At 27.6% G+C, this 16,594-nt stretch overlaps 1 protein-coding gene across 1 annotated transcript in view; it reads right to left on the bottom strand.

Annotated features, from left to right (window-relative positions):
• The window catches only part of LOC143195997 (nose resistant to fluoxetine protein 6), a 44,039-nt gene that overhangs the window by 23,681 nt on the left and 3,764 nt on the right, over positions 1-16,594 (bottom strand). Inside the window, exon 2 of the mRNA XM_076403567.1 lies at positions 10,043-10,188. Within this exon, the coding sequence (XP_076259682.1) occupies positions 10,043-10,188 (146 nt within the window). The remainder of the gene's footprint in view (positions 1-10,042; positions 10,189-16,594) is intronic.

The following is a 16,594-nucleotide window of genomic DNA, read 5'->3' as shown; positions in this document are numbered from 1 at the left end:
AAAAGAAACCACATAGTTAATGGAGCCATTTTTAGACTAGCAAGTTAATATTATAATCGGAGAAATACGGTAAAGTTATTAATTAAAAATAAATATCGAATGAAACTGAAATTATACAAAACGATATTTATACAAATTTTAAAGTTCGGTAAGAAATGGCTAATATTATTAGAAGATAAGAATATCCAAAAAGCGGAAATAAAATATTTTTGAAGAGTGAGAAATGCAACAATAACAAGAGAAACAGGATGAGAAAAGCATAAATATGGAGAAACTTCAATATAAAACCATTAGAAAAGTATATATAAAAGAAACCACATAGTTAATGGAGCCAATTTTAGACAAGCAAGTTAACATTATAATCGGAGAAATACGGTAAAGTTATTAATTAAAAATAAATATCGAATGAAACTGAAATTATACAAAACGATATTTATACAAATTTTAAAGTTCGGTAAGAAATGGCTAATATTATTAGAAGATAAGAATATCCAAAAAGCGGAAATAAAATATCTTTGAAGAGTGAGAAGTGCAATAACAACAAGAGAAACAGGATGAGAAAAGCATAAATATGGAGAAACTTCAATATAAAACCATTAGAAAAGTATATATAAAAGAAACCACATAGTTAATGGAGCCATTTTTAGACAAGCAAGTTAATATTATAATCGGAGAAATACGGTAAAGTTATTAATTAAAAATAAATATCGAATGAAACTGAAATTATACAAAACGATATTTATACAAATTTTAAAGTTCGGTAAGAAATGGCTAATATTATTAGAAGATAAGAATATCCAAAAAGAGGAAATAAAATATCTTTGAAGAGTGAGAAGTGCAATAACAACAAGAGAAACAGGATGAGAAAAGCATAAATATGGAGAAACTTCAATATAAAACCATTAGAAAAGTATATACAAAAGAAACCACATAGTTAATGGAGCCATTTTTAGACAAGCAAGTTAATATTATAATCGGAGAAATACGGTAAAGTTATTAATTAAAAATAAATATCGAATGAAACTGAAATTATACAAAACGATATTTATACAAATTTTAAAGTTCGGTAAGAAATGGCTAATATTATTAGAAGATAAGAATATCCAAAAAGCGGAAATAAAATATTTTTGAAGAGTGAGAAATGCAACAACAACAAGAGAAACAGGATGAGAAAAGCATAAATATGGAGAAACTTCAATATAAAACCATTAGAAAAGTATATATAAAAGAAACCACATAGTTAATGGAGCCATTTTTAGACTAGCAAGTTAATATTATAATCGGAGAAATACGGTAAAGTTATTAATTAAAAATAAATATCGAATGAAACTGAAATTATACAAAACGATATTTATACAAATTTTAAAGTTCGGTAAGAAATGGCTAATATTATTAGAAGATAAGAATATCCAAAAAGCGGAAATAAAATATTTTTGAAGAGTGAGAAATGCAACAACAACAAGAGAAACAGGATGAGAAAAGCATAAATATGGAGAAACTTCAATATAAAACCATTAGAAAAGTATATATAAAAGAAACGACATAGTTAATGGAGCCATTTTTAGACTAGCAAGTTAATATTATAATCGGAGAAATACGGTAAAGTTATTAATTAAAAATAAATATCGAATGAAACTGAAATTATACAAAACGATATTTATACAAATTTTAAAGTTCGGTAAGAAATGGCTAATATTATTAGAAGATAAGAATATCCAAAAAGCGGAAATAAAATATTTTTGAAGAGTGAGAAATGCAACAATAACAAGAGAAACAGGATGAGAAAAGCATAAATATGGAGAAACTTCAATATAAAACCATAAAAAAGTATATATAAAAGAAACCACATAGTTAATGGAGCCAATTTTAGACAAGCAAGTTAACATTATAATCGGAGAAATACGGTAAAGTTATTAATTAAAAATAAATATCGAATGAAACTGAAATTATACAAAACGATATTTATACAAATTTTAAAGTTCGGTAAGAAATGGCTAATATTATTAGAAGATAAGAATATCCAAAAAGCGGAAATAAAATATCTTTGAAGAGTGAGAAGTGCAATAACAACAAGAGAAACAGGATGAGAAAAGCATAAATATGGAGAAACTTCAATATAAAACCATTAGAAAAGTATATATAAAAGAAACCACATAGTTAATGGAGCCATTTTTAGACAAGCAAGTTAATATTATAATCGGAGAAATACGGTAAAGTTATTAATTAAAAATAAATATCGAATGAAACTGAAATTATACAAAACGATATTTATACAAATTTTAAAGTTCGGTAAGAAATGGCTAATATTATTAGAAGATAAGAATATCCAAAAAGCGGAAATAAAATATCTTTGAAGAGTGAGAAGTGCAATAACAACAAGAGAAACAGGATGAGAAAAGCATAAATATGGAGAAACTTCAATATAAAACCATTAGAAAAGTATATATAAAAGAAACCACATAGTTAATGGAGCCATTTTTAGACAAGCAAGTTAATATTATAATCGGAGAAATACGGTAAAGTTATTAATTAAAAATAAATATCGAATGAAACTGAAATTATACAAAACGATATTTATACAAATTTTAAAGTTCGGTAAGAAATGGCTAATATTATTAGAAGATAAGAATATCCAAAAAGCGGAAATAAAATATTTTTGAAGAGTGAGAAATGCAACAACAACAAGAGAAACAGGATGAGAAAAGCATAAATATGGAGAAACTTCAATATAAAACCATTAGAAAAGTATATATAAAAGAAACCACATAGTTAATGGAGCCATTTTTAGACTAGCAAGTTAATATTATAATCGGAGAAATACGGTAAAGTTATTAATTAAAAATAAATATCCAATGAAACTGAAATTATACAAAACGATATTTATACAAATTTTAAAGTTCGGTAAGAAATGGCTAATATTATTAGAAGATAAGAATATCCAAAAAGCGGAAATAAAATATTTTTGAAGAGTGAGAAATGCAACAACAACAAGAGAAACAGGATGAGAAAAGCATAAATATGGAGAAACTTCAATATAAAACCATTAGAAAAGTATATATAAAAGAAACCACATAGTTAATGGAGCCATTTTTAGACTAGCAAGTTAATATTATAATCGGAGAAATACGGTAAAGTTATTAATTAAAAATAAATATCGAATGAAACTGAAATTATACAAAACGATATTTATACAAATTTTAAAGTTCGGTAAGAAATGGCTAATATTATTAGAAGATAAGAATATCCAAAAAGCGGAAATAAAATATTTTTGAAGAGTGAGAAATGCAACAACAACAAGAGAAACAGGATGAGAAAAGCATAAATATGGAGAAACTTCAATATAAAACCATTAGAAAGGTATATATAAAAGAAACCACATAGTTAATGGAGCCATTTTTAGACTAGCAAGTTAATATTATAATCGGAGAAATACGGTAAAGTTATTAATTAAAAATAAATATCGAATGAAACTGAAATTATACAAAACGATATTTATACAAATTTTAAAGTTCGGTAAGAAATGGCTAATATTATTAGAAGATAAGAATATCCAAAAAGCGGAAATAAAATATTTTTGAAGAGTGAGAAATGCAAAAACAACAAGAGAAACAGGATGAGAAAAGCATAAATATGGAGAAACTTCAATATAAAACCATTAGAAAAGTATATATAAAAGAAACCACATAGTTAATGGAGCCATTTTTAGACAAGCAAGTTAATATTATAATCGGAGAAATACGGTAAAGTTATTAATTAAAAATAAATATCGAATGAAACTGAAATTATACAAAACGATATTTATACAAATTTTAAAGTTCGGTAAGAAATGGCTAATATTATTAGAAGATAAGAATATCCAAAAAGCGTAAATAAAATATTTTTGAAGAGTGAGAAATGCAACAACAACAAGAGAAACAGGATGAGAAAAGCATATATATGGAGAAACTTCAATATAAAACCATTAGAAAAGTATATATAAAAGAAACCACATAGTTAATGGAGCCATTTTTAGACTAGCAAGTTAATATTATAATCGGAGAAATACGGTAAAGTTATTAATTAAAAATAAATATCGAATGAAACTGAAATTATACAAAACGATATTTATACAAATTTTAAAGTTCGGTAAGAAATGGCTAATATTATTAGAAGATAAGAATATCCAAAAAGCGGAAATAAAATATCTTTGAAGAGTGAGAAGTGCAATAACAACAAGAGAAACAGGATGAGAAAAGCATATATATGGAGAAACTTCAATATAAAACCATTAGAAAAGTATATATAAAAGAAACCACATAGTTAATGGAGCCATTTTTAGACTAGCAAGTTAATATTATAATCGGAGAAATACGGTAAAGTTATTAATTAAAAATAAATATCGAATGAAACTGAAATTATACAAAACGATATTTATACAAATTTTAAAGTTCGGTAAGAAATGGCTAATATTATTAGAAGATAAGAATAACCAAAAAGCGGAAATAAAATATTTTTGAAGAGTGAGAAATGCAACAACAACAAGAGAAACAGGATGAGAAAAGCATAAATATGGAGAAACTTCAATATAAAACCATTAGAAAAGTATATATAAAAGAAACCACATAGTTAATGGAGCCATTTTTAGACAAGCAAGTTAATATTATAATCGGAGAAATACGGTAAAGTTATTAATTAAAAATAAATATCGAATGAAACTGAAATTATACAAAACGATATTTATACAAATTTTAAAGTTCGGTAAGAAATGGCTAATATTATTAGAAGATAAGAATATCCAAAAAGCGGAAATAAAATAATTTTGAAGAGTGAGAAATGCAACAACAACAAGAGAAACAGGATGAGAAAAGCATAAATATGGAGAAACTTCAATATAAAACCATTAGAAAAGTATATATAAAAGAAACCACATAGTTAATGGAGCCATTTTTAGACAAGCAAGTTAATATTATAATCGGAGAAATACGGTAAAGTTATTAATTAAAAATAAATATCGAATGAAACTGAAATTATACAAAACGATATTTATACAAATTTTAAAGTTCGGTAAGAAATGGCCAATATTATTAGAAGATAAGAATATCCAAAAAGCGGAAATAAAATATCTTTGAAGAGTTAGAAGTGCAATAACAACAAGAGAAACAGGATGAGAAAAGCATAAATATGGAGAAACTTCAATATAAAACCATTAGAAAAGTATATATAAAAGAAACCACATAGTTAATGGAGCCATTTTTAGACTAGCAAGTTAATATTATAATCGGAGAAATACGGTAAAGTTATTAATTAAAAATAAATATCGAATGAAACTGAAATTATACAAAACGATATTTATACAAATTTTAAAGTTCGGTAAGAAATGGCTAATATTATTAGAAGATAAGAATATCCAAAAAGCGGAAATAAAATATTTTTGAAGAGTGAGAAATGCAACAACAACAAGAGAAACAGGATGAGAAAAGCATAAATATGGAGAAACTTCAATATAAAACCATTAGAAAAGTATATATAAAAGAAACCACATAGTTAATGGAGCCATTTTTAGACAAGCAAGTTAATATTATAATCGGAGAAATACGGTAAAGTTATTAATTAAAAATAAATATCGAATGAAACTGAAATTATACAAAACGATATTTATACAAATTTTAAAGTTCGGTAAGAAATGGCTAATATTATTAGAAGATAAGAATATCCAAAAAGCGGAAATAAAATATCTTTGAAGAGTGAGAAGTGCAATAACAACAAGAGAAACAGGATGAGAAAAGCATAAATATGGAGAAACTTCAATATAAAACCATTAGAAAAGTATATATAAAAGAAACCACATAGTTAATGGAGCCATTTTTAGACAAGCAAGTTAATATTATAATCGGAGAAATACGGTAAAGTTATTAATTAAAAATAAATATCGAATGAAACTGAAATTATACAAAACGATATTTATACAAATTTTAAAGTTCGGTAAGAAATGGCTAATATTATTAGAAGATAAGAATATCCAAAAAGCGGAAATAAAATATCTTTGAAGAGTGAGAAGTGCAATAACAACAAGAGAAACAGGGTGAGAAAAGCATAAATATGGAGAAACTTCAATATAAAACCATTAGAAAAGTATATATAAAAGAAACCACATAGTTAATGGAGCCATTTTTAGACAAGCAAGTTAATATTATAATCGGAGAAATACGGTAAAGTTATTAATTAAAAATAAATATCGAATGAAACTGAAATTATACAAAACGATATTTATACAAATTTTAAAGTTCGGTAAGAAATGGCTAATATTATTAGAAGATAAGAATATCCAAAAAGCGGAAATAAAATATCTTTGAAGAGTGAGAAGTGCAATAACAACAAGAGAAACAGGATGAGAAAAGCATAAATATGGAGAAACTTCAATATAAAACCATTAGAAAAGTATATATAAAAGAAACCACATAGTTAATGGAGCCATTTTTAGACAAGCAAGTTAATATTATAATCGGAGAAATACGGTAAAGTTATTAATTAAAAATAAATATCGAATGAAACTGAAATTATACAAAACGATATTTATACAAATTTTAAAGTTCGGTAAGAAATGGCTAATATTATTAGAAGATAAGAATATCCAAAAAGCGGAAATAAAATATTTTTGAAGAGTGAGAAATGCAACAACCACAAGAGAAACAGGATGAGAAAAGCATAAATATGGAGAAACTTCAATATAAAACCATTAGAAAAGTATATATAAAAGAAACCACATAGTTAATGGAGCTATTTTTAGACTAGCAAGTTAATATTATAATCGGAGAAATACGGTAAAGTTATTAATTAAAAATAAATATCTAATGAAACTGAAATTATACAAAACGATATTTATACAAATTTTAAAGTTCGGTAAGAAATGGCTAATATTATTAGAAGATAAGAATATCCAAAAAGCGGAAATAAAATATCTTTGAAGAGTGAGAAGTGCAATAACAACAAGAGAAACAGGATGAGAAAAGCATAAATATGGAGAAACTTCAATATAAAACCATTAGAAAAGTATATATAAAAGAAACCACATAGTTAATGGAGCCATTTTTAGACAAGCAAGTTAATATTATAATCGGAGAAATACGGTAAAGTTATTAATTAAAAATAAATATCGAATGAAACTGAAATTATACAAAACGATATTTATACAAATTTTAAAGTTCGGTAAAAAATGGCTAATATTATTAGAAGATAAGAATATCCAAAAAGCGGAAATAAAATATCTTTGAAGAGAGAGAAGTGCAATAACAACAAGAGAAACAGGATGAGAAAAGCATAAATATGGAGAAACTTCAATATAAAACCATTAGAAAAGTATATATAAAAGAAACCACATAGTTAATGGAGCCATTTTTAGACAAGCAAGTTAATATTATAATCGGAGAAATACGGTAAAGTTATTAATTAAAAATAAATATCGAATGAAACTGAAATTATACAAAACGATATTTATACAAATTTTAAAGTTCGGTAAGAAATGGCTAATATTATTAGAAGATAAGAATATCCAAAAAGCGGAAATAAAATATTTTTGAAGAGTGAGAAATGCAACAACCACAAGAGAAACAGGATGAGAAAAGCATAAATATGGAGAAACTTCAATATAAAACCATTAGAAAAGTATATATAAAAGAAACCACATAGTTAATGGAGCCATTTTTAGACAAGCAAGTTAATATTATAATCGGAGAAATACGGTAAAGTTATTAATTAAAAATAAATATCGAATGAAACTGAAATTATACAAAACGATATTTATACAAATTTTAAAGTTCGGTAAGAAATGGCTAATATTATTAGAAGATAAGAATATCCAAAAAGCGGAAATAAAATATCTTTGAAGAGTGAGAAGTGCAATAACAACAAGAGAAACAGGATGAGAAAAGCATAAATATGGAGAAACTTCAATATAAAACCATTAGAAAAGTATATATAAAAGAAACCACATAGTTAATGGAGCCATTTTTAGACAAGCAAGTTAATATTATAATCGGAGAAATACGGTAAAATTATTAATTAAAAATAAATATCGAATGAAACTGAAATTATACAAAACGATATTTATACAAATTTTAAAGTTCGGTAAGAAATGGCTAATATTATTAGAAGATAAGAATATCCAAAAAGCGGAAATAAAATATTTTTGAAGAGTGAGAAATGCAACAACCACAAGAGAAACAGGATGAGAAAAGCATAAATATGGAGAAACTTCAATATAAAACCATTAGAAAAGTATATATAAAAGAAACCACATAGTTAATGGAGCCATTTTTAGACAAGCAAGTTAATATTATAATCGGAGAAATACGGTAAAGTTATTAATTAAAAATAAATATCGAATGAAACTGAAATTATACAAAACGATATTTAGACAAATTTTAAAGTTCGGTAAGATATGGCTAATATTATTAAAAGATAAGAATATCCAAAAAGCGGAAATAAAATATCTTTGAAGAGTGAGAAGTGCAACAACAACAAGAGAAACAGGATGAGAAAAGCATAAATATGGAGAAACTTCAATATAAAACCATTAGAAAAGTATATATAAAAGAAACCACATAGTTAATGGAGCCATTTTTAGACAAGCAAGTTAATATTATAATCGGAGAAATACGGTAAAGTTATTAATTAAAAATAAATATCGAATGAAACTGAAATTATACAAAACGATATTCAGACAAATTTTAAAGTTCGGTAAGAAATGGCTAACATTATTAGAAGATATGAATATCCAAAAAGCGGAAATAAAATATCTTAGAAGAGTGAGAAGTGCAACAACAACAAGAGAAACAGGATGAGAAAAGCATAAATATGGGGAAACTTCAATATAAAACCATTAGAAAAGTATATATAAAAGAAACCACATAGTTAATGGAGCCATTTTTAGAGTGTGGAGGGGATTGGATAGTAAGGAGGGAAGGAAAGACCATAGCACAGAATGAGAAAACTTTACAGAAACGAGGAAAAAACCTACTAAAGACATAAAAAATTGGCCGAATTTCTACACAAGACCTGAGGCAACAGTATCCAAATAATATGCCTGCTTACAATTATACAAAAAAGCTGTAATTTTGTTGTTTGCACCTCACAAACCTTGCATTGTGTGATCGCACTGGTATGAAAAGTAATAAATAGAGTCTTTTGTTTAACAATATATCGTTCAATTTGTTCAACTGACGTCGGTATATCAATGGTTTTATTCAGTTTTAGCGCCTCATCTGGTTGATCATTGATTGGCCAGATCCCTCCATATGATCACGCATGTTCCACTCGATGTAGAACACTCTTTTTAGACTAACCCAAAACTTTTTACTTTTGGGATTGTCACAGAAGATCCAATTTTCATAACCAATGGCAATACGCCACAAAAAACTCTTCTTTTTGCCTAGCAAGTTTTGAAACCTCAATAGCCATATGCAATAGCCTCGTGTAGTAGCCATTTTAAAATTCCTTATCTTTGAAGTCTTTTGGTCTTCAAAACCGTTCTTTTTTACTCACACCAAAGTTCTTCAAATTCAAACAAAAAGCCGTAATTGTATATAAAGACATCAAAACCATCGTATTAAGATTCGTCATCGCATTATAGAAAACACAGACAGAAACAATTAGGTTATTTAACAGTTGTTTTTTCCATACCTTGCATATTCAATATAAGCATAGTCAGGATAGGCATAGTTGGCATCAAAATTCATGCAAGAACTTAATAATAATGAGTTCAGTTAATATACCAGATCTATTATAGTAAAACCTTTAGAATAAATTTTATTTATATTATTTATTATATTTTTTCCTTTTTAGCAACCAGAGTTTGTCCTGTTGCGGTAAATATTATTATAAATACATCATATATATAGAAACATTAATTTCTGTTGCGGTTATGATGTAAATTTACTGATGGATAAGTTTGTAAGAAACTGTGGAAAGGGTTATTATTATCTCTTGAGCTGGATTTGTCTTTGAATTATGGATTTAAAAGTAAAGACAATATGTTTAATATATATAATATGATAATATATATTACCTGTATAATGTTCCAAACGGTGTTATTCTCTTCAAGAGCCTTTAATGTGAAGGTAAACGTGCAGTATAGAGCGTCCGAACCTCGTAACATACATAAATCATAATTGTCCATATAGAACAACTCCGGCATCAAGGCATATTCTTCATCTATAAAAAAAAACATTGAAATATAAAAATATTTTCTAAAAATAGAAAGTTTATTTAATATTTTCATATACAAGATGTATTTTTATATATCAAAAAAATTTGGCAAAACTTCTGGCAAAACGACGTTTGTAAAATATTTTATTGTAACAGTAACGCATTCTTTTCCACTTATTTAGAATGTGTTTATAAAGGCGGACAACGATAATTCTTCAAAAACCTAAGAATTTTATTAGGTTCAGAAATATTTTCGATGCGATTTTTTATAAACCAATTTCTTATGAACAATTTAGGTCTATACGTATTATCCGTATATATATAAATACGTATATACGTATATACGTATATATATAAATGAATCGTTCGTTAGTCTCGCTAAAACTCGAGAACGGTTGAACCGATTTGGATGATTTTGATCTTGAATTACTTGTAGAAGTCCAAGGAAGGTTCAAAAAGTGAATGAGTATGAAAATGCTCGAAATTCAATAAAAACAACAATTTTGTTTCTTCTTTGATGTATACCCCATTGTTCAGAAATTAACTAGAAAGAATAGTGTAAAATGAATAACTAATTAGAAGTTCTATATCTTCATTCTCAGGAGATACAAAATAAACTTCATTTTAGCTAACTACAGTTGTTAACTATCATATTATTTTTATATAGATTGCTAATTCTTAAGTCACAAATTAAATTTCTGAACGCAACTATATTTGACATTTGACAACCAACTAATATGTCTTTTGGTCACAAATTAAATTTCTAACCACTACCATAATATTTGACATTTGAAAAACAACTAATATGTCGATCCATGTTCTATGTCGATCGATACATCAGACAAAGAGTGCACCCTTCTATCTTTTTGAGTGACGAACTTTTTCTGTACCGCTACGTACGCGAGAACTAACTTAACTTCGGTGATACTTTGTGATAGTGACATTTCAAATTAGGTACTCTTGTTTTTGTTGATTTGTATAGTGACACTTTACTACTAAGTGCGCGAGAACTTTTCTCACTTTGATTAATTACAATTTACGATGCCGAGGAGAACACGACCTAACATATGTCGTCGCAGTCGATCAAATGTGCGAAGAGCTACTTCATGTGCTAACCGCACTGATGACCAGAGAGTTGCTATGTCAGAATTGCGTTCTTTTGAGAGTAACATTGAAGTAGATATGCTTAGAATGCAACAAGTGAGTGCACATCAAACACAAGAGCAAGCATGACATAATGAAATTGATCGATTCCGCAGACACAGTGCTTCTGTGATCCTGGAACGAGCTGCATTCTACTAGGATGCGTAAATAGATTATTGTGTCGACAAATGGGTAACAATTGGGGAAGTGACAATAATCTGTAAATATTGCAAGGCGTTAAAATACAGTGGTGAATCTACTGGATTATGTTGTGCTGGATGCAAAGTAAAATTGTCACAATTGGTCGCACCACCAGATCCTTTTTTTTCCAGCTCTTTAGTTTCTGGGATTGGAAATGATTCTAAGCATTTCTTGACCAACATTCACAAATATAATAGCTGATGATGAATAATGTCATTGAGGCAACAATTATAAAGGGAAAATGCAAAGGAGAGGATATCTTGATCCCGCGTATACCGATGATTCCAATGTATTGACCATTCGATTTTAAACGTTTTCCAGTACGTCTAGCCTTTACGATGACCATAAATAAATTTCAAAGCCAGTCTTTGGAAGTTTGCGGAATCAACTTGGAGTTCACCTGATTCGCGCATGGACGACGCGTGTTCGCGCGTCTGAAAACAGTCATCTTTGTTGATTTCCGCACCAGAAACCTTATAAATAGCCAATATTTCACGAAAACTCTGTTTTTTAAGTATGAAACATCATGTGTAATTAATTGAAAATAATAATAAAAATTCATTCATACCGAGCATTTTTTTATTAATTACGGATTATTAGGTATTTTATTTATCGATTGGGGTAGTACGAAGTCTGCCGGGTCAGCTAGTATCCTATAAAATTAGATTTTCGATTAAATTATATTAGATTATTTTAATATTTAGTGTCAGAAGTAGAGAAGTTTGCCGCCGAAAAAATTATGGATATTTCGATATATCCAAATTTTAAAAAAATATTGGTGGATTTTTAAAGTTAAGTACCAACTATAAACGTTTATTAAAAATTATTTTTAATTTTAAAAAAATATCGATATTTTTTCTGCATCAGAATCTCGAATGTAATCTAAAAATCGAACTATTAGGGCTTTATCTTTAAATAAACTCATTTAATTACATTTTAATGGTATTTTCTATTTTCTTATGGGGCCATTTTTAATAGGGTTCCTGAATGTTTTAAGAAGTTAATTTTCAACCTATGATACCAAAGTTGAGAAATTTAGGTAATTTTAAAAATACTTTGGGATAGTTTAAAATTTCATGCACTATTTTTCAGAGACGTATTTACAGTAATGTAAATTGCAATATATTTTATTGCTGTTGTTGATATGAATGGAGGAAACTAAACCCAGTATTGTTTCATTGTAACTTTTTTAACATTTTTAAATTCACCATCATTTATAAAAACAGATTCATAACAAAATATGTAACATAAATGCATCTTCTTAACTTGTAACAATCCATGATAAACAGAAGAAGTAGCAATGATATATACACATTAATGACCTGCAGACAGCTTGTATCATAAACTAATAATGACAGCCCATCCAAAGCAGAATGAATGATTAGGAGTGGTGAAAACATCTTAAACTAGCTATATCATTCAAATACGTTCATTCAAACTATCATTGAAAAACTTATCATTTTAAACGCAATCGATGTATGTTATCTAGTCTACAGATTTTTTTAAATGATTTTTTAAAATTCGCTACAAATAACACTTACTCGATATAAAATTCCATTCCGTTTACAGATCTTGAATGTTACGAAGTGACGTTTAAGATCAGACTTTCAATGACCTCCAATGACGCCTTGTTTTATAGAATACAATTTTGTAGAATATAACAATCTAACAGTTTTTTGAATAATAATGAATGGCACCTAGAGTTGTTCTTCATAGAGTAATAGATGAATAATGATGAATGGGAGTTCAATGAGAAATTATGGAGAAAAGTGTCACAGCGTGAATATACTAGCTAGTACTTTAGTTGCCTCTCGAAGAATCAGATATATTAATTCTGCAACATTTATCGGTAACTAATAATTTGTTTTTGAAGTATTTAAGTGGTTCTTAAACAGAGTCGACACAGACCCGACACATGACTAATCCCGGGATGTCTTGTAGAATTTGTATACCCAACGGATATTGTACTGTTTAAATGTTATTTTTTATACCGAGTGTGAATTCAAGTTTATTAACGATTTTAATATGTATTTAGACATGCAGTGACATCATGACGATGTATTATGCATATTTGACCTAATTATAGAGTTTTAGTTTTAATTTTACCCCAGTTTGTATTGCATGTAAATATGATAAACATATCTCGTCGAACGTATGCACGCACAAAAGTCATGGCGCCTTTTATATATTCTTGAATATGAGGCGGACTAGATATTATCATTAGACAAATGTATATAATCCTCAGAAAGAAGTTTCACTAGATTAAACTTAATGTCTCATAATCGCTCACTTTCAATTTTCGCGCATATATCAACAATATATATTGATTGGCATGGATGGTATGCGTAGAAATTGATTCATCACGCTAACATTTTTCTTAATTTTTACGCCTGAAGAATGAACATATAAATCAGATATAAATAAATTATTTGTGCAAGAAGAAATAAAAAGAAAATAATGAACATGTAACTGTCACTGGATTTTATATAATGTCACACGGATCGCTAACCAGAGAAACTGCAACTTCATTAAGAGTTGGCACATTGTATCACCCTAAGTACTCTCTATATAGTACTTATATTCGATATACGACGTAATGAAAATAACGTAATTACCATTCTGTAGTCGGAAAAGATATTGAATTGGTTATGAGTTTGCAAAAGCGTCCCCAAAGTTGCCACAATTCCATCAATTCTTCCTCCATCGGCTCGATGTGGGTGAATAGATAGTGTGTGTTAATTTTTACTCCTTGTCTCCCATAAAATAGATTTGCAAAAAAATTTTGGATTAGCATCAGGCATGCAAAACAAAGAATCAATTTGACGGTACACTTTCCCGTGAATGTTGATGCTGATTCAAAATTACGACCATCCTCATTCAGAATGGTTTTTGTTCCTCCAAGTGATGCCATTTGGAAGCAAGAATTTAAGTTATGAATTTACCAAAAAACAATTTCTGTTTATATGTCGCTCCAGTTAATGTCAGCATATTCACATTGATTACCCGTGCCAGTGACGATTCCGCCTTAATATTTTCACTTCAAGGAATTCATTGTATTGTTCTCGACTTTAATAGGCAAGTGTGCTTGCAACATGGTGTATTAAATTTATATAATTTGCCATGTGTTCTTCAGTAATTCCACTTAACTGATGGTTACGGTCTATTAATACTTTGTATGTACGTCGAATAAAATTTCCTGTTCGACCTTGAAGACGTGGCATGCATTTTGTTTTAATAAATATACAACGAACAAATATAATCAACAATTTAAATTAACATTGACAGAACTGTAAACGAAATGTCAGTAATAAAACTAAACATCTAGGAAATAAATATGACGACGACAATAATTCACTATATTACCATATGTTGGCAAAGTTATTTTTATTATTCAGAATATTACTGTAAACCAACGCACACTATACAATGTAATATACACTATATCCCATTAAAGAACCAAGTTAGCAAATATCTGCGAGGCCAGATGAATATATTAATGTTATGGAAATTAAGGTCACTTTAGCTTGATCTGTCGAAGACAACATGTTTTGCTTTTAATAATGCATGTTATATATCTATAATATAATATTTAATTTATCCTATATATAACAACCGCTATTACTGAGCGTTTATTATAAAAATTTCACAGGTATACGCCAGTTGGGACAAAAATATTTTGAAAAATTTCAGGCACTTTCTACGCAGCTACATACCACATACTATAAATTATAATTAAATCCACAATCCACACATTGGTCCTATTGTCAAAGAAGAATTCAACTATGTACACAAAATTATATATATTTATTACCATAACGATAAAGAAATGTGTTTAAATGAAATGTTTAAAGGTAAATATAACAATATAACTAAGATATATTTATAAAATAATTTTTCTTAAAGTTTGTAAATTTGTTTTGAAAATGAATTCGAACACGCAACACCAAAATAATTTTTAAAATAAATATTTCTAATATACATTTTAAAATAATTCTTCATAGAAAAACTAATAGTAATTATTTCAATATAAGATTAATGTTTCTCTTATTTTGCATCTAAAATTTAATTTAAAATATTTTGAAATAGAAACATTACAGGTTACAGATATAGTAACTTAAATTTGATTATATACCCAAAAACTATTAATTAATATTAACTATGTTACTACCTATTAGCCGTCCTTGATTATCAAATACTACACATTTCTTGTAAAATATCATAATTATACTATTAAATATAATCAACGATTTTTTATCAAATTTTTTATTGATTTTATTGGACACAGAATATTACTTATTTAAGTAAAATTTATTAACTTATAACAAAACAGTAAAATAATTCTGATACGTTATGATATAAGATGAATAAATAATTATTTATTAAACAAAATTGTAAAGCAATTTAATGGTAATATGGGACCATACATCTTACCATTATTATATCCGGCCTTTTTGAATTTTTTTATATTATATTATATTAGGAGCATTTTAATCAGTATCATTACGAATAACTGTTTAACAATCTAACTAAACCATTAAAGTTGATAACTTTGTAACTTCTCTACAATAAATAACAATTTCAAAATGATGATTTTGATATCAACGGAAAAAAATTAAAGACAATGAATTGAGCATTATTTTTGAAAATGCAGCTCAAACTCTCAAGGAAGCAACTTACTGGGCAACAAAACTGATAAATAGACGTTTTCCAGGAAACATATAAAACGAACAAAAATTAAAAAAGCAGAGTCTTCTGTGACGTATTCATATCAACACTGAGCCAAAAATACATGGCCATCAAGTCTTACTGTTATATGCTGGGATTAACAAGATATGGTGTATAATAGCTTCTAAAAGCGAATGAAGTTATTATTACAGATGTCTACTGGCGTTAATTGAACAATATTAATGACGTATTGTTCCAAACAACTAGTAATGATAAAACCATTTTTTTGAATGACAACGCTCGAGCGCGCATTCCAAGATTTTTTTTCGACGCGGTATAGACCTGTGATCAGAAAAATAAGAAAAAGTCTATAAAATGATAACAAACATTTTGATTAATATAT

The sequence above is a fragment of the Rhynchophorus ferrugineus genome, unplaced genomic scaffold (assembly GCF_030347505.1).
Source record: "Rhynchophorus ferrugineus isolate W39M unplaced genomic scaffold, kcgeb_rfMv2 rfM4, whole genome shotgun sequence".
Lineage (NCBI taxonomy): Eukaryota > Metazoa > Arthropoda > Insecta > Coleoptera > Curculionidae > Rhynchophorus > Rhynchophorus ferrugineus.
Note: the sequence above shows the minus strand (reverse complement) of the source record. Positions and strands in the feature narration are given on the sequence as shown.